This window comes from Amblyomma mixtum, chromosome 2 (assembly GCF_055824585.1).
Source record: "Amblyomma mixtum isolate Tamu chromosome 2, ASM5582458v1, whole genome shotgun sequence".
In the NCBI taxonomy this organism is placed as follows: domain Eukaryota; kingdom Metazoa; phylum Arthropoda; class Arachnida; order Ixodida; family Ixodidae; genus Amblyomma; species Amblyomma mixtum.
Window position 1 is genome coordinate 79,853,439 of NC_143013.1, and position 25,680 is coordinate 79,879,118.

General features: G+C 46.9%; 1 protein-coding gene across 2 annotated transcripts in view; it reads left to right on the forward strand.

Moving 5' to 3' along the window:
- Positions 1–14: 14 nt before the first annotated feature.
- LOC149359859 (1-acyl-sn-glycerol-3-phosphate acyltransferase delta-like) overlaps positions 15–25,680 on the forward strand; it is a 33,285-nt gene continuing 7,619 nt past the window's right edge. The window contains exons 1-5 of one of the 2 annotated variants that reach the window (XM_089571968.1): positions 15–153; positions 20,049–20,260; positions 20,840–21,009; positions 22,873–23,034; positions 25,501–25,654. In XM_089571968.1, the coding sequence (XP_089428094.1) occupies positions 119–153; positions 20,049–20,260; positions 20,840–21,009; positions 22,873–23,034; positions 25,501–25,654 (733 nt within the window). In that variant the 5' untranslated portion in view covers positions 15–118. Of the gene's footprint in view, positions 154–2,561; positions 2,718–20,048; positions 20,261–20,839; positions 21,010–22,872; positions 23,035–25,500; positions 25,655–25,680 lie in introns of those variants that run through there. The other variant, XM_089571970.1, reaches the window with a different exon arrangement.

A 25,680-nucleotide genomic window follows, 5' to 3' on the forward strand; every position in this document is an offset into this window, starting at 1 on the left:
GCATGACACGTGACAATGGCACCACCCGTGTGGCTGAGGAGAGGCGACGATTGAAGCGGGCGAGCGGTCGTCGCGCGTTGTCGGTACCTTTGGTGTGTGTCCTATGCTTTGACCAAGGATGTCTTCTTCCTCGACGACCGACACATCAGCGAGGTTCGTGTCAACTCTCTTTATGATCCTTGCTTCAGTGTGCATCTGTCGATTTAGCGCTGTTTTCGCGCAATCCTCGGCACGTTACCGCAACCTCTTGGTCATGAGGCCATTGGCTTTTCTCTCTGTACGTGTTCTCATGGTTTGCGTGCGTGTTATACATATTCGTCTCCGGTGCTGAGCACTGGGAGTGTAGTTGCTTCTAACTGAACTATGCCATTTGTTCAAATCTCATTCAAGTGAAGCGAATGCGAACATTTGCGCCGTGTTAACTGTGAGCATTGCGGCCGGGATCATCGCAAATCACGATTGCTTCAATAGTCACCCGCCTGTACGGTATTTCAGGCGTCCTATCTCATCGTCAATGGCCTCACAGCGAAGGAATCTGTGCCGTGTGAAACTGAGAACCAGCGCGGTCACCGGCACCCCCTCTTTTCCGCTTCCAACATTTTTCTTCCGGCTCGGGTTACGCGGTTGATCGCGCTGCTGTTCTGGACGAAAACGCGTTATGTTGATATGTGCAGTTTCGGTTGTATCGGTTGAACGAAAGGTTCCTAAAGTGAGTAGCGCTCGCGTAAAAAATTGTGAGCTTCAGTTATTATTACTCGCGCATGTCTACCAGGAAAGACGGTGTGGATCTTTGATCTCTTGCGTCTTGGTCTGAAGGCTACTGCGTTGTGCTGCTCTTGGATATCATTTGCGGCCTTGACAGTTTGAAACTGTTTTTTTTTTTTTTTTATATATTACTGGCACTTAAGGAAGCGGTCTTTGCGCATCTTCCTCCGACCGAGCCTTGCTTTTTTTTTTTTTCAGTGTATAATAATCCGACGGAGTCAGATGGGAGGGAAGAGGAAGCCTTATAATGTTTAGTTTTCCTCTTGGAAAGGAGGAAAGTGATCAGCAATTGCAGTGCAAAATTATTCTTGGCTCACCTAATGCCTCTTGGACTAAATACGATTAATGAAGTTCGACAAAAGCATTTGTTGGGCGAGTTGGTGTTTTCGATGATCCATAACTAGTTCCGTTCCATAACTAGTTCCATAACTGGATGATCCATAGTTGTGAGTCAGCGCTGTGTGGTGTCCCTTCTTCATCTCTGTCCTGTCGCTTGCGCTGTAGTTATGGATCATTAAATACGATTGTTTCACCTTAGCCAACTCCGGGATTGCCGGGTGATTGACGTTTGCCCATTTCTTCATGGGCTTCTTGGTGTTGCCATCCTAGAAACCGCGTGACACGCTAGCGCCAACTTCGGATTGCGAACTTTATCAGCGGCAGTGCGATCACTATTGCGGTGCAGTCTAGAATTGCTTCCACCTTTTCTCGCGGAATAAGCCACACCGCAGCAGCATTGATTTGTGCACTTCGCTGGCAGAGAAGCATAAAAAAAAAGTTCATCGTTCGGTTTCATGATCGTTGGCACTTCCTTTCTGTAGGAAGCCGTACAGGTGGTCGACACCGCGGCATTGTGGAGTGCGGAGAAATGCTGTCCTACAAGGATGCAGAAGTTTACGTGCAAGAACAAAGCAGCGGGAAGCGGGAAATTGCGACGAAAATAAATATTTAGCACATGTGCTTAAGTTGCAGTTGTCAGCTGTTTTGTAGATGCAGAGAACTAGGTTTACTTTCGCGGTCGGCTTACATAGCGAAATCATTTCCAGTGCGCATTTATTCCCACGGGATTTCTTGAGTTTGTTGGCTTACAAGTGCGATCGTTTTTTTTTTCGCTTTTCTTTTTTCTTTTTTTTTTTTTGCGACGGCGACTGTAGAAAAGGGTTATCTTGCTGGCTCCAGAGCCAAATCGGATAACATGGTTGATGCTGTGGAGAGAGGGCTGACGACAGACGTCATACGCGAAGCGATCGAATGAAGATATAAAAAAAAATAACTATACAAAATTCGTTAGTCGTGTCTGCGGCGCATCTAAGTCGCAGGGTTCTCTAAAAGCCGGTTCGGTGATTTGAGCAGGAGTTGTTTGCAGATTAAACTGCCGGCAGTGGATCCAACGGGATGGGTGGAGGAAAACAAGGGAGAAACTGGAGTTCGACTTTCTGCATCGTCTCGCCTACTCGGCTGAGAGGCAATTTCGCCGCATGAGCGGTTATGTTTTTGCGCGCTGACTTTCCGCGTGTAGTGTGGTATCACTGCTAATGATCCCTGAAGCGGGCGTGTCGCTCGTGCCAGCAATTTAGCAACGTCCATCCACCGCGGTCTATCCGATGGGCTCCACGTCGCGACGTCGTGGTACCACTGTCGCAACGCGTACAGGTTACGGCGTCTTGCCTCGCGTTGCATGGCGCACTTGTAACCTTCTGCCGCGCTTCTGCCAGCGTGTGATGTAATCGAGATTTCTTCCGTGTGATCTTGCTCTTGATAACTGGTTCGCTTTCATCCGTGTCTCCGGTCATTCCTGAGGACGCGTTGCTTTGCGACCGTAGACACGTTCGTTCCTTCTTATGAGCAGCTTTAATACTAGTTCGGAGGTCGCACGCAGTTTTGTCCATCGATAAGCCTGCCGAGAGCCGCTGATAGTATCAAACCTTGGGCGTTCGATCGGTCCTTATTCCGTGAGTGTTTTTTTTCTGGCCTCCGAAGCAGCGGTGCGCTGCTTGTTACCGCATCATATTTGTGGTATTTGTTCCCCTCCGTTTAATCTGTGCCGACCGTTTTTTTTTTTTGAGGCCCTGTATCCGCTGGATTGGATATTCTGGCGGCAAGTTATTTTTATTTCTATTATGGATCTCGCGTCACAATTGCCGTGAGCCGGGCTGCCAAGGTCACGAAGCTCCCACGAAGGTTTCGCCGGGAAGTGCGTCGCATTTGCCCGTTTTTTCCTCCCCTCCAGTGTTGCGTGTTCAGCCGTGGTAATGCGCAGGCTTCAGGCGTGATTCGGCTCTGCCGTGGTAAACGGTGTCCTTACCTGTTCTGCGCTCCCCAAACGTAACCATCGTAGCCGTCTTAGCGCGATTAAGCATGGACGCGTTCGCGACTCTTGATTATTGCGCCATGGTTTCATCAAGAGTACTGTACATAATTTTTCTTTACCTGTTGGACTCGGTACACCAGACGTTACAGCTCGGTTTGATCTTAACGCGGCCGTCGTTGTAACGTTTATTTTACGGCAAACATGAGAAAGGGATGTTTTCTCTGTCATACTTATAAGTTAATAATAATAATAGTAATAATAATACCTTATTCAAAGTAGGAATATAATACATGACTCGGACACGCCAAAGCTTGTAGGGCACCGTCCGGCAGCAGCAACAGCCTATGTTACTGTCACACTTAATCTTTGTTGAGAAATTACAGTAAGGATTCACAATTCTTCAATCTTATCAACGGCATCACGTATCTGATTGCGAGTGTTTTAAGTCAAAAAAAGATAATCGGGCAATTCATTGAATATATATGGTACGTAGAATGATCTTATGGATTCACTAAAATGGGTTCACACTGTAGTGACAGGGACGCTCTAGGGACAGTTAATGAGTGCAGTGGAGCTTAATTAGGTTGTAGCTCTACTAGAATGCAAAATATGTACATATAGCTAACTGGTTTAGGCAGTACTCGTTAGAGAGCTCATTTTAAAGCTTCCAATTTCGAACTGCCTTGCGGCCGTTGCAGCGACGTCCTAATATCATTGGTTTCGAAACAGTTAACTACATGCAACTCTGAATCAGATAGAACTCGGTAAGTTTTAGTTTAGGTCTGGCGGCCATTGTAGCGACCTCCCAATATTCGTTTCGAAACAGTTAACCACATGAAACTCTAAATGAGATTGAACTCGGTCAGTGTGAATGCATTTGTTACTTCGTGTCATTCTGCTGTACAGGTAGCTGCAAGTGCGCAGGTTTTATGCAGTACAGACGTGAGCAGGCTCGGCTGGAGCGGTTTGCTGCTGAGCAAACAAAGCAGAATGTTGTCGCAGCTGCCCTGTTATGGGCATGGGACTTGCGCATGTGCCGCTTGTGTGTCTCTACGGCTGCCCTTAAGCGCAAGCGTTTTCAGTGAAACCCAGTATTTTAAAATATATCTTCCGTCGTTCCGCAGAGCGCGGCTCCTTTTTTCTTTCGTAGAAATGCAACCTCTCGCTGCACAGATGGCATGCAGAACACGTGGAAGGGAGGTGTCGTATGTGCGGCAAATTGTTCGTCGTATTTTTTTTTATTATTATTAATCCGAAAGCATTTCTGGGCTATGCCGGCGGGGTCGTGTCACCTAAACGTGTCCGCAAAACGCTTCCGCAGCAGTTGTGATTGAGGGGCTTTAGCTGTGACGTTCTCAGGAGGGGCGACATCAAACGAGTGGTTGTAATCGAAAGAGGATAATGTGATGATGCTGCGCAAAAAAAAATAATAATATCGATAGGATGACTAGTTTATCGAAAAAGCGTCGAAATAGCGCAGACGTCTATATAGTGAGTGGACGGAAAAACAGCCATGAATGGTAAAATAGTGCAAAAATAGGCATAAGAGTGAAAATAAAGTTTGAATTGAAATGTATTTGATGAGTGATAATTAGTCGAACGAAAATGTTTCATTAACATAGATTAATTCATTAATTAATCAGTAAAACATTGGATGGTTGAATAGGCTGGATAGGGATATAGTAAGTGGACGGAAAAGCAACCACGGCGCCAAATTTGAAAAAACCAAAATGGTTGATTGTGATAAAAGAAGGTATAACCAGAGTGAATGAATCGATCTTTAATTAAAGCATAATATAATTGCGCTAATTCAGTAGATAAATTAACAAACATAAAGAAAATGCTAAAGAGAGCCAAAGAGAGGCGACTAGTGCCGAGGAGGCGTCAATGCTTACGCATTCTCCCAATGCGGGTCGCCGCAGTGATTCTAATTTTTTTCCTCGAATGGTAGTCGAAAACGGAGTGAACATGGATCACTACGGGGTATTCGTTTGCATCGGCGAATAATCTTGTGATGAATTTCTTCTCCAACGTAGTTTCGGTTTCAGTAGACGTATGGCAGAAACTGCTCCAGAACCTGACTAGTCCCAGTGGACACTTCGCTGAGGTTAACAGATGATCGCGCCGCCTATGAGATGGGCTGTCAACTAGCGGTGGCATCTTGTAACGTTTATTTCTCTACTAAGTTCGTGTTTTCAGCAGCGCTGAGCAGTTTGTCTGAACGTCGCAAGTGGCATGGCAGTCTCAACCTAACCTCCTGTCTGACAGACGGATTTGAGTACATAGGCCCTGTGGGGAGCTTCTCAACTGGTGCGGTGATATATCAGGGCGTACGGTGGTGAGGTTGAAGTCACGTGGGGCACGGAGGTAGAACGCGGAGAGGAGGTGGCGCTTACCTTCTGCGGCGCCATCATGCTTCAGCAAGCGTCTAAATTTGCTTAAATATAATATTTTTGTGCTTCTAAGCACCTTGATCGCAGAAACATCGCAGGATTGCTGCCCGCAACTTTTAGTTTTGTGGTAATAGCAGGCGTCATGGCGACAGTAGGCCACTTATCGTAAAAAGACGACGTAGTTGATCAAAGTGACGACTCACTGGGAAGGGGCGTTACTGTAATCGCTGTCATAACGGTTAACAAAATTGTTGAGAAGGTGTACGAGGCGTGAGAAGGTGTACGAGGCATAGGGGGCGTGATGACGTCATGTGGCGCCAACGCGTGCGTGACGCCATAAGTGGTATCTTGTGCGTCGCTCTCCTCCTTTTTGCGGTGTGTTTCAGGCCATTCAGTTTTCACGTTTTTATGCCACATCGAATCCGATGACGGCAACAAAGCATCTCGTCCATTGAACTAGCTATTGCAGCATAACCCAACCCGCCGCGGTGGCTCACTGGCTTTGGCGTTCGGCTGCTGACCCCAGGGTCACGGGTTCGATGCCGGCCGCGCGGCCCGTATTTCAATGGAGGCGAAATACAAAAACGTCCGTTTGCTGTGCTATGTCAGCTCACGTTAAAGGACCGCAGGTGGTATAAATTAACGAGGAATTAAAAGGTGCAGCGGTCAGCATTCCCCCGCCGTCATTCAGCGCATGTGTTTCCGCTGTTGTGGACAGCTATAAAGTTACTGCGCCACCAATCGGAGGTAAGCGGTCAGTATTTTGCTGATTTCCGGAGGAGGAAGAGAGAACGTTTATTGCAACACTGTACTGAATTGGGAAAGGGAGGTGGGAATGGTCGTTTAGCTAGGTGGCAGTCCCTATTCCGGGACGCCATTGGCCGCCGCCGCTGCCCGTGCTCTCTGGACCAAGGCCGGCTGGGCCTTCATTATTGCGACAGCCACCGTCTCTACCGGGCACCTGCCAAGGGGCTGAAGAGGAGCGAACTCTGCGGCGCCTCCAGACAGGAACTCTTCTCTATCCTGCCATAGCGAAACACTTCGATCCGAACACAGGTGGGCGCTGCCCCCCACTGTGGAGAGATCTGCGATATCTTTCACATGGTGCGGGCGTGTACTCAGAATCCTCACCTTCCCCCTTCCCCCACCCCCACCCGAGAGGCATGGGAGACTGCCCTCCTCAACTGCTCCACACTGGAGTCTCAAAGGGCTCTAGTAAAGCGGGCGCGAGACGGGGCCTCGTCGTGCGGTGTCCCGGACTAAGGATACCGACCATGCAGCAGGGTTTTTTGACCCTCAAACTCTCTTTGAATATTAAAGTTTTTCACCACCACTACCACCAGGCCCGAGCTGGACAGGGCCGCCTTCCAGCCCTCCCTAGTTGGCTGACTTGTAACTGCTATATTTGTATTTAACTGGCAGGCCCACCCACACTATGTGGTAAAGGTCAGCATACTGCCCGCAGAATTTGCACCTGCCCGTGAATGTCGGGTCCACGTGTTTTAGTTCGGCGGGATTTAAGAAAGGCCCGGTTTGGAGCCGTCTGTGGTGGCACTCCTCGGTTCGAGACCCTTGGCGGGTCCCGGGAGTACCCTCCTGCAGAGGCGTAAACGGTTTGTAATATCCGCGTAAGAGATTAGCGAAATCGGTATGACTGCCGTGGCAGAACCGGTGGATTGAGCGGAACCCGGGGGGGGGGGGGGGAAGAATTCCGGTAAAAGAAAAAACTACGTCGAAGATGCGGAGCCGCGCAGAGCAGCAGAAATATATCAGCGCAGTACAGATCATATGCGGACCAGTCGATTTCGTGGGAGGAGGTTGTGGCGCTGTTCGACTGGTCCATTGAACTGTCTTGTAGTGGGCAAGTACAAAGCACCTGAGAAGACACGGAGCTTGAAATGGTTCCAATGTGGAGATGTGTTTGAGCCACCTCTTTTGCGTGCAGTATAGCGTCAAATCAGTGAACGAAGTCTTGCTTCCAGAAAGGCTTGTTTCAAACACACACACACACACACACACACACACCCACCCACCCACCCACGCGCGCGCGCGCGCGCGCGCGCGCACACACACACACACACACACACACACACACACACACACACACACACACACACACACACACACACACACACACACACACACACACACACACACACACACACACACACACACACACACACACACACACACACACACACACACACACACACACACACACACACACACACACACACACACACACACACACACACACACACACACACACACACACACACACACACACACACACACACACACACACACACACACACACACACACACACACACACACACACACACACACACACACACACACACACACACACACACACACACACACACACACACACACACACACACACACACACACACACACACACACACACACACACACACACACACACACACACACACACACACACACACACACACACACACACACACACACACACACACACACACACACACACACACACACACACACACACACACACACACACACACACACACACACACACACACACACACACACACACACACACACACACACACACACACACACACACACACACACACACACACACACACACACACTCTCTCTCTCTCTCTTGCTTTTTTGTTACTTATGTGTTTATTCAGCGTTTTTATTTAAATATTTAATTTTATCTTCGCGTAATTTTTTTCTTAGTCTGCGCTGTTTAAATGGGGTGTATTTTTTTAATGCCATCGAACTTAAAATGAAATGAGCAGCTTTATAAAAAAATGTACTTACATGCGAGGAGTGATGGACTGCATTTTGAATAGTCTGTGCAAATTCTGTTTTAAATCCGCAAATAATGGTCGTCGACAGAGGTCAGTCAACCGACTACTTGTATTGGGACATGGTTGATTTAGGTTATTCAAACGAAAAGTTTTAAGACAAGGTACAGAGCTATAAGCTTCGTCACGCTGTGTTTTTTTTCGTAAACACCGTCCTACAGTAGTAGAATCAAGCGTTTGTCAGAAATCTGATCTGACTGCTAACAAGACGCCCCCCCCCCCCCTTTCACTGTATTACTGTACTGCAGTCCCTGATTGGGGCACTAATAAGCCGCCGTGACACGACAGAAACATAAATAACCTTGCCGCTGTTTCCTCTGCGACAGACGATTCAAGTGTATATACGACGCAGGAACTCGTTAACAGGGAACAATAAGTACTGCTGCTGCAGCCGAATCACGTTATACCACCTGTGGCGCAAAATCGACGCCAGCGCTGTTCGCCCCCAGTGGTGGAGGATTCTGACTCTGTGGTGTGCAAAAGCTGTAATATAGTTAAGCCGTTCGCTGACACGCTGTCATTCTGTCTCCGAGGGAGCTCGCTAATAGTTTGAGCGAATTAAAACGACTCCTTAATTAGCAAGTATGTCGCAGTTGTGTGCCTCACGTGATCCCGGCCATAATCGAAAAAGTCACAGCCCCTAGGGTTGGGAAATCTCCGCTTCGAAACCTGAGTAATCCCGGTGGCCACTTGATGATTTCGCGGGGGTTAACAGATTGAGGCGCCGGCTGGGAGCGGCAAACTGCCGCCGTTCGTCAACTTGACAAGTGCTAAAATGCACTGCTTGTTCCAGCTTTTAATTTTGTCTCTCAGACTGTTATATCTATGATTTTTTGTTGCTGCCTCTGTTTTACTGTTTCCGTTGTCGGTCTACGCCGGCGCGTTAGTGCACGTTCATCAATCATCTCGGAGCTTCCAACTTGAACACACGTCGCGACATTCTGCTAACCTGCGAGCTTCGGCCTAATCAGACTGCCGGAATTCTCCGGCTGGTATCATCCCGGCGTAGTGAACTATAGACGTTTCCAAAAAGGGCTCCCTGGTCGCTGCCAGCAATATTCTAGTTCACTGTACATCCAAGAGCTCTGACAGCCAGAGCTTGACTGCTCAGATCGAATCCGAAATAGCACGCCAGAAGAAATTATCATTTAAATTATTTGCTCGGCGAAAGCAAATTCCATATGGTAACCCATGCTTTCTTATGTCTTGGGCACAATTTTGAGAGACACGTAGCAAAACTTAGCTGTCGCCACCCCTTTTAAACTGCGTAATTAGCGTTGTTTTCGCAATATGTACGCTCCCTTAACTACTGCTAACAGAACAACGTGCAAGCGCCGGTGTCTACTGGCTGTGCATGGATATATTTTCTGGGCCGGGGAAAACTCGCCGGTAATTGCAAGAGTATTTCGATTGCTGATTGATTGATTGATTGATATTTGGCTGTACTGTAAGCTGCGAGGCAGCCGGGTCATTCGGTGACCCCATCTATCTTGAGTAGGCCAACATACCTTGTGGCATGGTGCTCTTCTCTCAAAGCTGACCTTGAGCCATTGGTAAATTGGTAAACTGTTTTTTGAGGCAAGGAAATGGCGCAGTATCTGTCTCACATTTCTCGGTGGACACCTGAACCACGCCGTAAGGGAAGGGAGGAAGGTGGAGGTGAAATAAGAGGGAAAGAGGTGCCGTAGTGGAGGTTTCCGGCATAATTTCGACCACCTGGGGATCTTTAACGTGCACTGACATCGCACAGCACACAGGCGCCTCTTGCGTGCCGCCTCCTAATGGCCGGCGCCTGGCGCGGGCGGAAGCCCTGGCCCGCCACTATGGATCGAAACCCGGCGTATTCTACGTGGATGCCTCCGGCCCCCACCATGGGGGATGGTTCACGGCCGCAGTCGTCCACGAATCCAAAACAGTGAACGGCCTTACTTTCCGAGCCCGTGACATAACACACGCGGAGGAGGTCGCCATTGCTTTGGCTGCATCTCATTCCAATTCAAAAACAATTATTTCCGACTCGCGAGGGGCATGTCGGAACGTCGAGCAGGGCTGGGTACCGTATCTAGCCTACCGCATTCTCCAAAACAGCGTCTATACCGGGGACCCCGCTCACCGGCGTATCGTTTGGGCTCCTGCTCACATGGGCCTTGAGGGAAATGAGGCAGCTGACGCCGCCGCCCGCGCGCTCTCTCACCGGACATTCCCCTCCGACCCCGACGATCAGGAACTCGAAATCTCCAGCTTACTCGTTTAAAGACATTTCTTTACTTTATCAATCTGGCCATAGTCTTTATCCCCGCCCGTGTAAAGGTCTCTCAAAGGCGGAGGAGCGGCTTCTGCTTCGCCTATATACAAATACTTTGCTGTGCCCGGCAGCTCTAAAACACTTTGACCCTTCTTTCTCTGGCAGCTGTCCGCACTGTGCGGAGAAGTCTTCGGACATCTACCACATGGTGTGGGCCTGCCCCTCCAACCCTGCTATCCCCCCTCACCCCAACCCAACCCGGGAGGACTGGGAGGCGACCCTGCTCGGCTGCTCTGACCTGCAGGCCCAACGGGCCCTGGTCGCGCGAGCCCGGGCAGCGGCCGACGCCACTGGGGTCCCGAACTAGGGACCTCCACCTAGTACTTGTGAGGGCTGGCCCCCTTTGGGTCAGCTCATACCTCACCTCCCGAAGTTTATCTGTAAATAAATGTTTTCCACCACCACCATCCATCGAAACGCGGCCGCCGCGGTCGGGTTCCGCCTCGAATCCGGGTTCGAACTCCTTGAGCCATTAAAAAACAAGTCGTCATCATCATTGTCGTCGTCGTCATCGTCATCATCATCCCCGAACCACCTGAATGCAGTTATCGTCCCTGCTCAGCAGATCTCTACAGAGCGTTGTGTTGTAATTGTTTGATGGTTTTTATCGCAACGCAAGCCAGCATTTTATGATTATGTGTCAATAGCCGATCACGTGCACTTGGAACTTCTGTCTCCGTTTAGCTTAGAGAGTAATCGCCGCTGCTGGCATTTTGTGCTGTCGAGCTCAGGGTCGCGGTGTATATTTGGCCGTGGTTTGGTTGGTTTATGGGGTTTAACGTCCCAAAGCGACTAAGGCTATGGAGACGCCGTAGTGGAGGGCTCCGGAAATTTCGACCACCTGGGGTTCTTTAACGTGCACTGACATCGCACAGTACACGGGCCTCTAGAATTTCTCCTCCAAAGAAATTCAACCGCCGCGGCCGGGATCGAACCCGCGTCTTTCGGGCCAGCAGCCGAGCACCATAACCACTGAGCCACCGCGGCGGCCTGTGGCCGTGGTTTGCGGCATTCCGTTGACAGCGGATAGCATTTGCTATTTCACTGTTCTGTTGTATTATTGCATTCCCAACGGTGCAGAAGAGCTTCAACTTGCACTGTTACTTTTTGTTTACTTTTGCCTGTTTTGTTCAACTGCTTAATTTGTATCCCCACCCTGCTAAAATCCCAACTACGGGATTTCAGTATCAATAAATAAATAAATAAATAAATAAATAAATAAATAAATAAATAAATAAAAAGAACGACTATATACTATGACTGAAAGCACATGGCAAATAACACATTATATTCGTTATGAGGCGACCCGGCGGCATATGGCAGTTTTTTCTTCTGCTTTCTAATCAGTTACCTTTAAATAATTACCCTATTATTCCACACACACAAAAAAAGAAACGTTCCGTATGCTCCTTGGTTTCGTTGACTTTTGGCTTCCCTCATGTATGTCATAACGAGTTCTTTTCCCTTTGCTTGTCTTCTGTGTGAGGCAAGGGAAGACGTAATTGTCTGTTTCAATGGGCGTCCGAAGCGCGCCATGAGGAAAGGGAGAAAGTGTGGGGGGGGGGGGGGGAGGTGGAGAAAGAGGTGCTGCAGTGGAGAGCTCCGGATTAGAGCCGAACGCTGTAATCACTGAGCCACCGCTGTGGATTTTGTTGTTGTTGCGATTGGAAGGAAGGATGAAAAGTGTACGGGCCTGCCCACTGGCTTGAGCTGAGCCGCAATCGCTGCCCCGTGCAGACAGAGGAAAGTGAAAGGTGCGAGAGGAAAGATTGAAAGAAAAGACGCGCGTCGCAACAACCGCGTCCGCCGAAGCGGCGACGCCAGTTGTAACAGATACCCCACTATCACGTGTGGATTTTAAAGGACCTGCAGTTTTGTAATGGCGGTGGCTGTTGTGTGAGGGGGAAGAGAGGGGGTGTACAGCGCTGCATGTAACTTCCTCTCGTTGAGAGAAAGGGGTGGGCACAGTCACGGGAGCCGCTCCCCGAGGGAAAGGGTGAATGGGAAGGATGAAAGGAGGCCGGGCGAAAGAGGTTCAGATAGTCCCGTAGTGGAGGGCTCTGGATTTATTTTAGTCCACATGCAGTTCTTTCGCATGCACGCCCCACTGCAGAAGAGTTCAACGCCACACGTGTCTGTGATAGGCAGAAAAACGAAGCAAAGATTGGAGGTCTTGGAGGCTGCGGCATTGGAAAGGAAGGCGATAACAGCGCTCCCACTCTGGCTATGCAACAGAAAAAGAAACTGCCTATTTGGATATCTTGCCGAGTGCGCACGTGAGTTTCCACCTACTCATGCTGCCTGCATCTGCTAGTGCATTCATTCATTCGTTGAAGAACCCTAGGTGGTCGAAATTTCCGGAGCCATCCACTACGGCGTCTCTCACAGCCTTAGTCGCTTTGGGACGTTAAACCCCATAAACGAAACCAAGCCATTCATTCATTCATTCATTCATTCATTCATTCATTCATTCATTCATTCATTCATTCATTCATTCATTCATTCGTTAAAGAACCCTAGGTGGTCGAAATTTCCGGAGCCCTCCACTACGGCGTCTCTCATAGCCTTAGTCGCTTTGGGACGTTAAACGCCCATAAACCAAACCAAGTCATTCATTCATTCATTCATTCATTCATTCATTCATTCATTCATTCGTTCTGCACGGCGCGCCGTGCAGGCGTTCGAAGGCTCTCGGGGGCCGACGCAGATTGCGTCACGCCACCATCGAAATGCGGCGACCTCGTGCTTCGGAGCGGCTGCATCAACTGTTCCTTTCATTAAGCGTTAACGCTGGATGGCTGCCAGTTGCAGTGCTACTCACAGGACGAGCCGTGCGTTCAGGCTTGCCGTGGGAGGAGACTTCCTCTGGTCGACTTTTGCCCTTCGCTATCGGCCTCGCAATTGCCTAGCGTCAGCAGTAGCCGCAGCATGCCACGTATCGGCATCTTTGCGCATGCTGCCTCGGGCCACTCTACGCAGCCGCTGTTCGCGCGCGGGTCAAGCAGTTGTCCCAAGAGGGTACATGACCTTCCGAGCGGGCCGTTGATACGGAGTGTGAGCGTCGGTGGGGCCACCACCACCTGACTTATCGGGCCGAGCGTGAGATAAGGGACGCCAGTATGACAGGGACTTGTAGCGTGCCTGTGGACACGTCTGTGTGAGCCTTCCGGAACTCGGCGTTGTGCGTTCGCCCGGCTCGCTCGCGTCGGAGGACCGCGGCGAACGGGAGTGGTGTATGGTGCGATGCGCAGATTGGAGAGGTCCGCGGCCGCATCCGGTTGCGCGGGCGCGTGTACTCGCGAGCGAGGAGCGGCCGAGGCAGGGCGTGCGCGCGTTGTGACCTGTTAAAAGAGCGGTCGCCGCGCGCGAGGGTCGTTGATAAGGAGCTGTCCAGCTGTTCAAAGGCCGGGGCCGATATGGGGTTGCGTTTATCGTGTGCGTGCGTGCGCTGCCTTTCGTGTGTGGAATGCTTTCCGTGCCTCCTTTCTTCGCTCGCTCAGCAACTGTTGCAGTTGCATAATTGCCGGCTGATTAGCGAGGTCGCGCCGTGGTGTTCTCGCCCTTTGTTGTGCGTAGAGCTGGGAAATCGGTGCAATTGAGATGTAGGAAGGGGAGGTTCTAGGCGTTGTAATTTGTTAGTTTGGTTGTAATTAACCGTTGAGCACAGCTCTGGTGCCGGTTTAGAGCTGGCTGTATACTAGCTATTGCAGGCCTGTGGTGTCTGACGAGATTAATTGTTTTAACTAATTATTAACCGATTAATTATTTTAACGAATGGTTTCCTATGAGCCAGAACACTGGAATTAACTAAAGCCCTTGAGCACAAGCTCTGGTGTCGGTTTAGAGCAGACTGTATACTAGCTGGTGCAGAACTGCATTGTCTGACTAGATTAATAATTTTAGCTAATTGTTTCTTTTGAGTCGCAACAACGCTAGCCTCTGAGGCACAATGTATCGTAGAGCACTGGATTAATTTCTTTCGTCTGTGATTCTTCAGGATGTGCCAAAAGGCACTGATTTCATTCATTGGATGCGGAATTGCATATTGTGGTGTTTAGTACAATTTTTCCGGCATTAAGTGCCATGCTGCCCTCTCTGAAGTTTAAATGGGGGCACTACTAATCAGTCCTCTGCACTTGCAAGGATTGTTAGCTGGAGAAAAGTGATTAAATATATACTCGATCTTGAGTCCAAGCTGCACCCATCTCGTAGACTTTTCGAAATGATCAGCACTGTGATGTCATCCCTACTCATATAATGATGTGACATGGCATATTGTGTGCGTATGTACAGGCAAGAGTTTGCTGTCGGTGCAGATTTATTGGCCCGTGTCACCTCCGTCCTACGTCAGTAACTTACGAGGCCTACTTCTGTTTTCATGAGGTCACCTGCTGTTGCAAATTAAAAGTGGAACTTTAAAATAGAAATTGTGCTGTTGTAATTATCTAGGCCTTGCTGTCACTTCTGATGTATGTCAGCACTGTTCCCATAGGTCTGTGCGTGACGGCAGCTGCAAGTACAGCAAAGCCTGCTATACTTGCACATGGTGTCTGGCGGTAAGCTTCAGTAGATAATCTGTGCACATCATTAATTCTTGCCATTGTCTTTTGGCCATTTTGCACTGATACGATTTGTATAATTGAAGGCTGAATAAATTCTGTTGTAAGCAAGGTAATGCACCTTGTGGTCTGTTTACATGAGCATCGCCAATATTGTTTGTCTATCTCATTTGTTTATCCAATTGGAATTGTCAATTTGAATTTTATTCAAATTGACAATTTGCAAAATGCAATTTGCAAGGTGCAAAAGATGGGAATAGCTCATATATATAAAAGGTGTGAAATTTTTTTTTTGCAGAATCACAATGTAGTTAGTTAATGGCTCGAATTTCAAAAATGTGTCTATAGGAGACTGGCAGATCTTGCTGAATACGAGCAGTGCGCAAATTGAACGCACGCAACACAATCCTCGTGCAGCGAAAGTTTAGACTCTCTTGAATCTCTGCTGGGCGCAGTCTTGTACACAATTAACTTTTAGAGTTTCTGCGCAAGAAAAATGGGCCGCGCATGCAGGACTCTAGGCATATAGGGGTTAAGCACGTCACAAGTGACATGCATTAAGTGGTTCAAAATCATCAGTTGACTGAAAACACTTAGGACGAGATACCCTCTAATTTTCTTACAGTGTCTTCAGTTTTGTGTAGAGACCGGATTTTAGGCAAATACCTATTTTTTTCAACGCTTTGTAGGCGCACCATTTTTACATATGAGCACGAATTAGGTGTCGACAATATGTTTAATACTCTTTTTATAGTGCCTATAAATGCCTATTCTGGGTGTCAGTCCCTATAAATGTCTATTTCCGACGTCGGTGCCTAAAAATGCTCTATTTTACAGAAAAGGGGCCTGAAATACGCTGTGGTTTCGCTTTCAGATTCTGTTTGCTTTCGAATCCATTTCGGTTTTGAGTAGAACACACACGTGGCAACATTAGATGACCTCGTCAGTTGGCTGTGGTGAACACTGCACCTACGCCGGCTGCGTACACAATATCAACCACGTCAGCCGAAAATATCGATGCAAGTTTTTTCCTATTTTCTGCCATTTTATCGTGGCAGCTTGTTGATGACTTTGGCTGTTAAAGTGGTAGTTGACCAGATGGCACCACAAATGACAACATATTTATTAATGTTGAAGCATCGTGTATGCCTGCAATAAATAAGTTCAATTCCTGTGTGAGCGAAGACTGAACTCATTTGTCAGGTGCTTTGAATTGACAATGTTTCTATCAATTCCTAAATGCATGGCCTCTTGTTAAGGTGTCCATTGTTTTTACTTTTGTACACGACAAGCGAATTGTTTGTTTCAAGGTATACCAAAGTGTTTTAAAAGGGTCGGTAACCGTCCCTCTTGCTCTACTGAAGCATGTGTATTGTACGAAAAGTTGCGCGACAGCCTTAAAAAAAAACGGCTTCTAATGTTTGCGCCTTGCTTAAGGTCCCAAATCATTCTTGCTTTGTTTTTGTTTTATTTTACAGCAGATATTGCGCGCTGAAGTTCGGAACTGTGTGCACTTTTGATCAAGTTTATAGTGCCTATTTTTCTCCGTTAGGTGCCTAAAATGTAATTTTAACAGCCTATTTATGGCGCCTAAAACGTGCTTTTTAGTGCCTAAAAATCCAGCCTCTAGTTATGTGCAATGGAAGGCTGTGTTCTTTAGGAGGCTTATTTTCGGGTCGAAATTCGGTTTGACCTGATTTTTAAGAAATTTGTTCCGGGTGCAAGAATTGGATTAAACTGCATGAATGAACCAAAGTATATTTGAAGCCATAACTGATAGTTAAATTAGGAGCTGTAAGTTAAGGTGCCAAAGCAACTCTGGCCAGTAAGCATGTTTTAGTATAGAGCTTCAGGTAAATTACATACATCAGGGATTTTATTATGAGCGTTAAAATTTCAGTGCACAGGCATTTCTGCATTTTGTAGTCTTTGAACTGCAGCCTGTAATGGCCAGGATCAAACCTGCAAACTCTGACAGTTATGGGAAAATAACTTATAGCAACTTGATGCTTCAAAGAAATCTTCATTGAGCATTGATTCTCTTTTATTGCTCTAATGTCTGCTGTTAGCTTAATTGTGCATAACTATGATTTAGTGAGGAGACCTAGTGATGGACTAAATACAGCATTTATTGTTATCTTGTGCTGTGTTTCAACAATGCCATTATTTCTGCTGTTATAGTTTCAGAGGCTCACTATGAGGAAACCTAGTGATGGTCTGAATACAGCATTTCTTGTTATCTTGTGCTGTGTTTCGACAAGGCCGTTATCTCTGCTGTTATCGTTTCAGTGACTCACTATGCCTGCACAGAAAATGAATGGCTTCAGTGACATAGTTAGCTGTATGACATCATCAGATTTCCTTGTCACTGTAGCCTATTTAAGCTAATAGACTGACACGACCTGAATGACACGACAGGAAAAACATGTTCCTGGCTCCCTGCTGTATCCTCCAAAGGAATAGTGGCAACAGCCCAGGCGGTGCACGGAGTCACACAGTACGGAGTCACACAGTACGGGGTCACACAGTACGGGGTCACACAGTACGGAGTCTCACAGTACGGAGTCTCACAGTACGGAGTCTCACAGTACGGAGTCTCACAGTACGGAGTCTCACAGTACGGAGTCTCACAGTACGGAGTCTCACAGTACGGAGTCTCACTAGCCAAAGATACACTCCAGGACTATGCAGTTTGTCACTGCACTTAATAGGCACATGATAACTGAACTGGACGGGGTTAAATGGAGAGATATCGGAGAGGCTTTTGTCTCGCAGTGGGCATAGTTAGGCTGGTGATGATGATGATCATGAAATGAGCTGTGCCGCTAAATTTATACGGTCAACACTATATAGGTCGCTTGCAAATATCTACTCTGTGGTTGACTGTGGTTGGTTTTGAGTCGGTGTTATGCATGTGAGCTCCAAGCTTGCTGCTTCCATGGCAGCGTCTTCTACAGCAGTCTGTTCCTGAAGACAAGGACTTGGGGTAAAATTCAGCTTTGCATCTTCTGCAGCACTTGTGTATTGAAGACACCGGGTTAACTCGTGGCCTCATTTTGATGCAGGCGAAATGCAAAAGTCAGCTGCCTGCTTTGTGTTATCAGTGCATGTTAAAAAATCACATTTTTCCATCATGACACAATTGAGATGTCCTCGAAGAGAATGACGATTACTGTGCTTTTCTTCATAGCCTGTTCTCTGAGTGTTCCCTCTTCAGGCTTCTGCCCTTCTCAAGTCCCAGATGTTGTCACATGAGCACACATACGTCTTGCTGGGTTTCCTCACAGATGAAGGCAGTTGACTTAAATGAAAAGTAGGAAGGAGCCTATCTGGAAGCTTTTTGTTGTGGGGTTATCATGCAAGGGTTATTTATTTATTTTTTAATACTGCTGGCCAGTGAAGGCCGTGACAGGGTGGATGCCAAAAACAAGCTTTTTCATAACAAAAAGTAAGGTTCTTAGAAAAAGAACGAAAGAACAAACAACAATACAAACATGAGTACAAAACTGCAACGCATACAAAATGCATTTTAAAGGTTCAGGTTAGTACCATTTTTGAATGATGACAACATGTATGATTGTGGAACAGCAGTTGGTAGGTTATTCCACAGGGCTATAGTTCTTGGGAAAAATGAGTAGATGGTAGATGGCTTGCTGTTATAGTGTGTCAGATAATTGGCGTCGTTTTTGTTTCATCTGGCTTTCATATAAATCAACTGTTGAGATTGTCAATAAATTTTCTTAAAGGGACACTGAGGAGAGCTCTATTAATATTTTTTTTACAGCAAAATCCGATAGTTCGGCATTTCATGGCTTTGTTGCCACTTGGCCGCCAGCGAAAGATGCATTTATTTCTAAGAAATTTGGATTCGAAGTTGACAAAGTTTTTCCTGCCGCTCTGATTTAAACTTGGGATTCTCCTATGACGACACAGGACTAAATGACGTGAAACATGACGTAACGCAGACTCCGTGATTTCTGACGGCCAGCAGTGCGGCCCAGCAGCAGCTGAAAATAAAGCTACCGCCGGCCGCACGTTGAAGGCATCTATTGGCTATTGCGGCCGTCGCTTCGTTTACGTTTGCACCGGCGTTTTGCCAGCGTTACAATGGATCCCTTTCTCGAAGTCGTCAACGAAGTTCTCGCAAATAGACACTGTTAGCATACCGTGTACCTTATTACTGTTAGCGGAATACCGGGAGCCCCCATACCGCTGTGAGCAGGCGCTGATTAATCCGGCGCTGCAGGAGCGCGCGTAGCTGTCGGGTACGTGGCGCCATCTGGCAATGTCAAGGAGATTTGCGCATGCATTTGCTGCGCCTCAGTGATTCGTGGCTCCTCGTGTCCTAGTGTTGCTAGAACTATTGGTTCTAGCAACACTGTTTTGTCCTATGACGTCATGACGCTTGTACTTGCGAGTTTGGCCTGTGGCGGCGATACCTGTATTTTGGTTCTTGCTCTTTTCTACGTTACAAGAGCTTTGTTGTCAGTATGAATGGCGTTTTTGTAATCGGGAGCTGGTATTCTGTCGATGCAAGTCAACTTCAATTTCTCCTCAGTGTCCCTTTAAGTAAAAATCTTAACAGAAATGAGTTAAGGGACCTTTTGCTGCTGGCAGAGCTGGAGCTTCCTGGTGCAATGCACCTTGCACATGCTGACCAGGCCTGTCTCTTATCCCAAAAGCCATCAATGATTATGACTTCACATAGCATTAGCTTGTCAGTGCCAGGCTAATTAGGCCACTAGAAGCTTGTTCCTCGTTTCGTGCCCTTAATACCAGTGTAGCGTACGCAAGCAGGATAAGGCCATGAGATCAATTGTTTATTTTTTTTTTCTCTGCGTGGGTGATTGCAGGGAGGAGGACGAGGGGCGATCCACAATGCCACAGAGGCTCTGGTCCACCGTCAAGACGAATCTCCTGTGCCACACATTCTTCACGCTGACATTCCTCTCGAGTGGCCTCGTGCTCAATGTCCTACAGCTGTTCGTCTACTGCCTGGTGCGGCCCTTCTCACGGCACCTCTACCGCCGCATCAACTATTACCTCATCTATGCCTCCTGGTCCCGTGAGTACCGGCCAACCTGCCCGTAAATTTTATGGCAATGGATTTGTGAGGACCCTCTCCAGAGTGAATGGTATGGCCGTTGCCGTGACATGCTAAAACTGGAAACCCTCATGTTGTTCTCTTGGCCATTGGAAATTTTCTTAGCTGAGCCTGAGGTCATTGGGCCTAAATGGCCTCCAGGGAGTGAGTGTGCTGGTTTGCATGAGGGAGTGGGTTACTTGGAGTGGCCATGTGAGCTGAGAAGTTTGTGCTCGGGAGTGATGGCTGTATGTGTTAATGTTATCCTGACGGGTTTGCAGTGGGTGTTTCTACAAGTGGGGTGCTAGTGTCTTCATATGAAGGTCTCCATGCTAGGGTCCGCTTGCTGCCTAGTTGTTTATGTGCCTGCCTTGCTATCCTCTAGAATTCAGCTCCAATTACTGCAATGCTTTTTGTATTTTCCCCCTTTGTGCAGATGGTATTTCTGATTGAGTCAAGATATATTCAATGATGTCGGGCATTTTGTATCCTCTCTATATAGTCTCCACTAGAGCTTCCGAGTGCCTTCAAGCTGTTCCTTGTTGTCCTCTTTGACTGCAGAGGTGGTAGCCCTGGCTCAGTGGTGGTCAGGAAGCCGCATCATTGTGTGGGGCACAGACGAAGACCTGAAGGCTCTTCTCAAGGACCACCACATGTGTGTCATGAACCACACCTACGAGGTGGACTGGCTGGTCTGCTGGATGATCTGCGACCAGTTCAAGATGCTTGCCGTGAGTGCTGTGCTATGGGGGGGGGACTTCTGTCCCTTGTGCTTCTTGCATTGTTCAGGGGCTTCCTGGACTTCTTTGGAAAGTGCGTACAACTGTCTTGGTGGTTTTAATTTCAGAGCCCTTGGTGTGGCTGTATACTTATTTACTTACTACTTGCAGGCTTCTCATGCCATATGTTTGGAAGAATGAAGTGGTCAAGCAGCATTAAAATACTGCGACCTGAAAATTTAAGCCGCCGTGGTGGCTCAGTGGCTATGGTGCTCGGCTGCTGTCCCGAAAGACGCGGGTTCGATCCCGGCCGCGGCGGCTGAATTTCTTTGGAGGAGAAATTCGAGGCCCATGTACTGTGTGATGTCAGTGCACATTAAAGAACCCCAGGTGGTCGAAATTTCCGGAGCCCTCCACTACGGCGTCTCTCATAGCCTTAGTCGCTTTGGGACGTTAAACCCCATAACCAACCAAACCAACCAACCAAATAAAACAATGCACATGGAAAACACTTTGCTCTTTAGCCATGTATGCATTTAGTGGCTACATGGCTACAAAGTTGGCTGTAGTGTAAATGTATGTTGTGTTCTTGTTCAGAAGTCCTAGCAAGTTTGAAGGGATTGTGAGTTCTGTGTGGAATGTGAGTGACGAGATTGACAATTCTTCTTTGTGGTTTTATACGCACAGAAAGAGGTGGACAAGTTCTTGAGGGGTGTGCCGATGAAAATTTTAACTTTTTTGTGCCGGCTGTGTATCAGCTGACTTGCAAATTTTTGTGAATTAGGTGTGACAAAGAGCTTAGCAGCAGGCAGTGTGGGCTTGTGAATGATTGTCATTGTTTAACAACCTCGCCTCACCTTCCCCAGAGTTTGGTAGTTGGGCTTGCTAAGCCTGCATGAGCATTGTAGGCATCCTGAAATTATGAATTAGCATTCATACTTGGTATTGATGATTGTTGAAAACAGTTGCGTTGGTCTTGTTTTGAACACTGTAGTACCTTGCATTTCACAGGATACAGACTGCAAAGATGCCATAATTTTTGTTTCTGCTTGCAAAAAAATACGAAATCCTAACGTTATTAGACAAGCTGGATTTCCCAACATGTATTTCTCAATGTGAAGTCAAAGCATCGGCTGCCTGAGATACAGAAACAGTGCTGCATAATCAGTCACGGCAAAAAATAGCCCTTCTTGCGAAGCAACGAATAACTTCAGTAGGTGTGTTGCTGCTTTAATAGGTGATGGATTGAATTTGAGTTCTTGAATTTTGCAAGTGTTGATTGAACAGCTCGTGCTGAACAGCACTGGGGTACGGAAAAACGAGAGTGTCTCCTTACTGAAAAATTCCTCACGCATATGTAGGAGTTTTGAACCCAGGCAGTGTACGGATGCATTTTGTACTTCATGCTTTCTTTTGCAAGAGAATTAGGGCCAGTGAATATCAGTTCTGTGCTCTTTTAAAGAAAAACGCATAATTTAAGCAATAATGATTATTTGTTCATATGATTAAGTAAATTTTTTGTACATACATAGGTTATTAATTGTGTTTGAACTAGAACAAAAATTGATCCGAAAGCCTGTCATGTACTTTTCAAGCTACAAAAATTGGTATTGTTATAGAATCATCCAAGTTTCAGTAAATACTTGTTCAATTAAATTTATTGCTGTCTATCCCATGGATTATGCACTAAAAGTTGTTTATCACCACAACGGCCTTACTGAGTGGATTGAATTCGCAATACTAATGATGCACGTTGTTCATAAAAACGTTGTGCTTATAAGTAGAATGTCAGTACTAGGCCATTACTGACAGTGCTTGGTCCTGGTTAGCATTATAGGACATCACAGGCCATCTTCCGCATTTTCGTCTTTGCAGAATGCAAAAACATTTGCCAAGAAGTCACTGATGTATGCTCCCGTCATTGGCTGGAACTGGGCCCTCTCAGAAATCATATTTCTGGAAAGAAGTTGGGAGAAGGACTCCAAGACCATTGGCAGCAAGTTGGACCTGCTTCTGGACTATAAGGATAAGATCCTGGTGAGTGATTGCATTGTAGATTGAAGTGGAATAGAGCAGGTCGGTAGAAAACAACGTAGGCTGTGTTTTCAACTGGTAGTACCAACGTAATTATAGCAGTGGTGTGTTTTTGTTGATTCTGGAGCAAGTGAGGTACACCACCTATCACAGTACTAGATTTTTTAGTAAGAAAAGTCGCATGTTACACTAGAAATCACAGTCATATAAGTAGGTTTGTTGCCAATGAGCATCACTATGCAAATATATGTCTACTGTTATCATCTGGAACTTGCATAGTAGTTGTCATTTCTTTCATGAACTTGTTTCTGTAAGGTTACGCAGTCTGTGGCCAGTTTTCTTTTGCCAATCTAAGGCATGAACTGTGAATGAGGAACGCATGAATGGTGTGTCTGGTTGGTTTATACATGCCAGGGAACCTCAGGGGGTCCAAATTTATCTAGAGCCACCCTCTAGTCAACGCAGATTTGTTTAAATGATGGTTATGTGATTTGTTTGACAATCATTATCTTCAAAGTCATGCAGGTTGAGGGGAGTTGAAGAATTTTTTTTATTTTTAGTGTGGTGCTTGAGGAGCAAGTGTGAAAGTTAATGACTGTTTCGTTCGAGCCAGTCTTAATTTTGATCAGAGACATTGCTTTGGCGGATGCGCGTTGAGAGTGCTAAGCATAGATCAAAAGGTTTAACTCAACATTGTTAATTTGGCACATAGAAATTCAGTTGCCGACCCTGATTGTGGCTTAATTTTGGCTTTATTTCGTGTGGGGAAAGTTATAGGTAGCTTTTAAGAGCACCTTACCATCTTATTCATGTAAGTGTAGCTGCGGCGGTGGCTCAGTGGTTATGGTGCTTGTCTGCTGACTCGAAAGACTTGGGCTCGATTCCGTCCGTGGCGGTCGAATTTCGATGGAGGCGAAATTCTAGAGGCCCGTGTTCTGTGCAATGTCAGTGCACATTAAAGAACCCCAGGTAGTCAAAATTTCCGGAGCCCTTCACTACGGCCTCTCTCATAGCCTGAGTCGCTTTGGGAGGGTAAACCCCATAAACCAACCAATCATTTAAGTGCATGTTTTTACGAAGCTAACTGGTGAACAGCTATTTCTAACAGCAGCGGCTTCATGTATTTGTATAGTGAATGTCCTGCAATAAAATGTGTACACTGCTATGACTGTACCGTTTCAACTGTGCAGCATTTTTTAGAACCCTTGGCAGTAGATTTCATCTGCGGTATTGCCATATTAATGCGTCTGATGTTTTAAAGGGACGCTAACTACAGCTCCATCCATTTCTTGTTCTTAGCGAAAATCAGTTTTGTAGCACGTTGATGTTTGTTTAGCAGTAAAAGATTCGCTAAATGGAGAGAAAAGGGGAATTGAAAATTTTCCCACCACTCGATTTAAACTTGTGGCTTCTACACCAAAATGGACACTGTGATCCGTGCTTAAGGGTGGATGATGATGTAGCCTGGCCTCAGGGATCCGTGCGCACAAAACTGCCTCAGCGTCACTGCAGTTTGGTTGTGTAAATGGCCAGTGCTGGTGATACCTGTGTTTCATTGTTTTGGTCTTTTCTAGCTTATAATAGTTCGGTTTTTGGTGAGAGTAGTGTCCTTGTGATTAGTCTGTAGTTAATGTGTTAGCATGGGAAAACTTCAGCTTGACCTCAGCCTCTCATTAGTAAATGTTTACGCCTACCTCTCTGCCTTTCCTCATATTAAATTTTTCTGTCTTGGACTATGTAACCCCCAAATGTACATATTTTATTTTCGAAAATGGTAACAAAATGTTCATTCAGTACCTGTGTCTCCCGGCAGACCAAAAAATTGTATGAGCCGTGCTCGTCTTAAACCGAACATAGAGTGCCAAAAACCACACGACAGGCTGGACTCTTCGTGAGCCACAAATTGCAGTTTGCTCCTAGTTTGCTCGGGGGGTTGAGGCCTTTGATAAGAATTTTTTTATTTCTTACAGCTCCTTGATCCTCTCTAAAAAAGCTGACACCGTTGTGATTGATTGGCACACTGAGCTTTGCTGGCTTGAAATGTGCTGTACCATGTGAACATGCCTGTAGTTAAACCTGAAGGGAGAGATTTCACTGTCTTTGTCGGTCTGAAGATGCTGGTTCGATCCCTGCCACAGCGGTTGCATTTCGATGGTGGCGAAATGGTAGAGGCCAGTGTACTGTGCGGTGTCAGTGCACGTTAAAAAACCCCAGGTGACCAAAATTATCTACAGCCCTCCACTACGGCGTCCCTCATAGCCCGAGTCGCTTTGGGACGTTAAACCCCACATAACCATGAAAAAAAATTTTGTCAGTTTGAACATATTTTCTATGTGCCCAAATGGGCTACATGGTGTGAGTTGTGCAGCTACGCTAATACAGATAACGTAGCGCTGTGATTGTGTGTGAACAAAGAAAGGCCGTCATGGGGCATATTTTTCTGCCTTTCTTTCTGCCCGTGTTTCCTAGTTGCTGATGTTCTCGGAAGGGACTCGTTTCAACAAGGCCAAGCACGAGCTTAGCCTGGAGTTTGCAGCCAAGAAGAACCTGCCCAAGTTGAAGCACCACCTCCTTCCAAGGCCCAAGGGCTTTGTGTACTGCACCCGCCACTTCAAGGAGCGAGGTGTGTTGGACTGCCTTGCTTTTTGT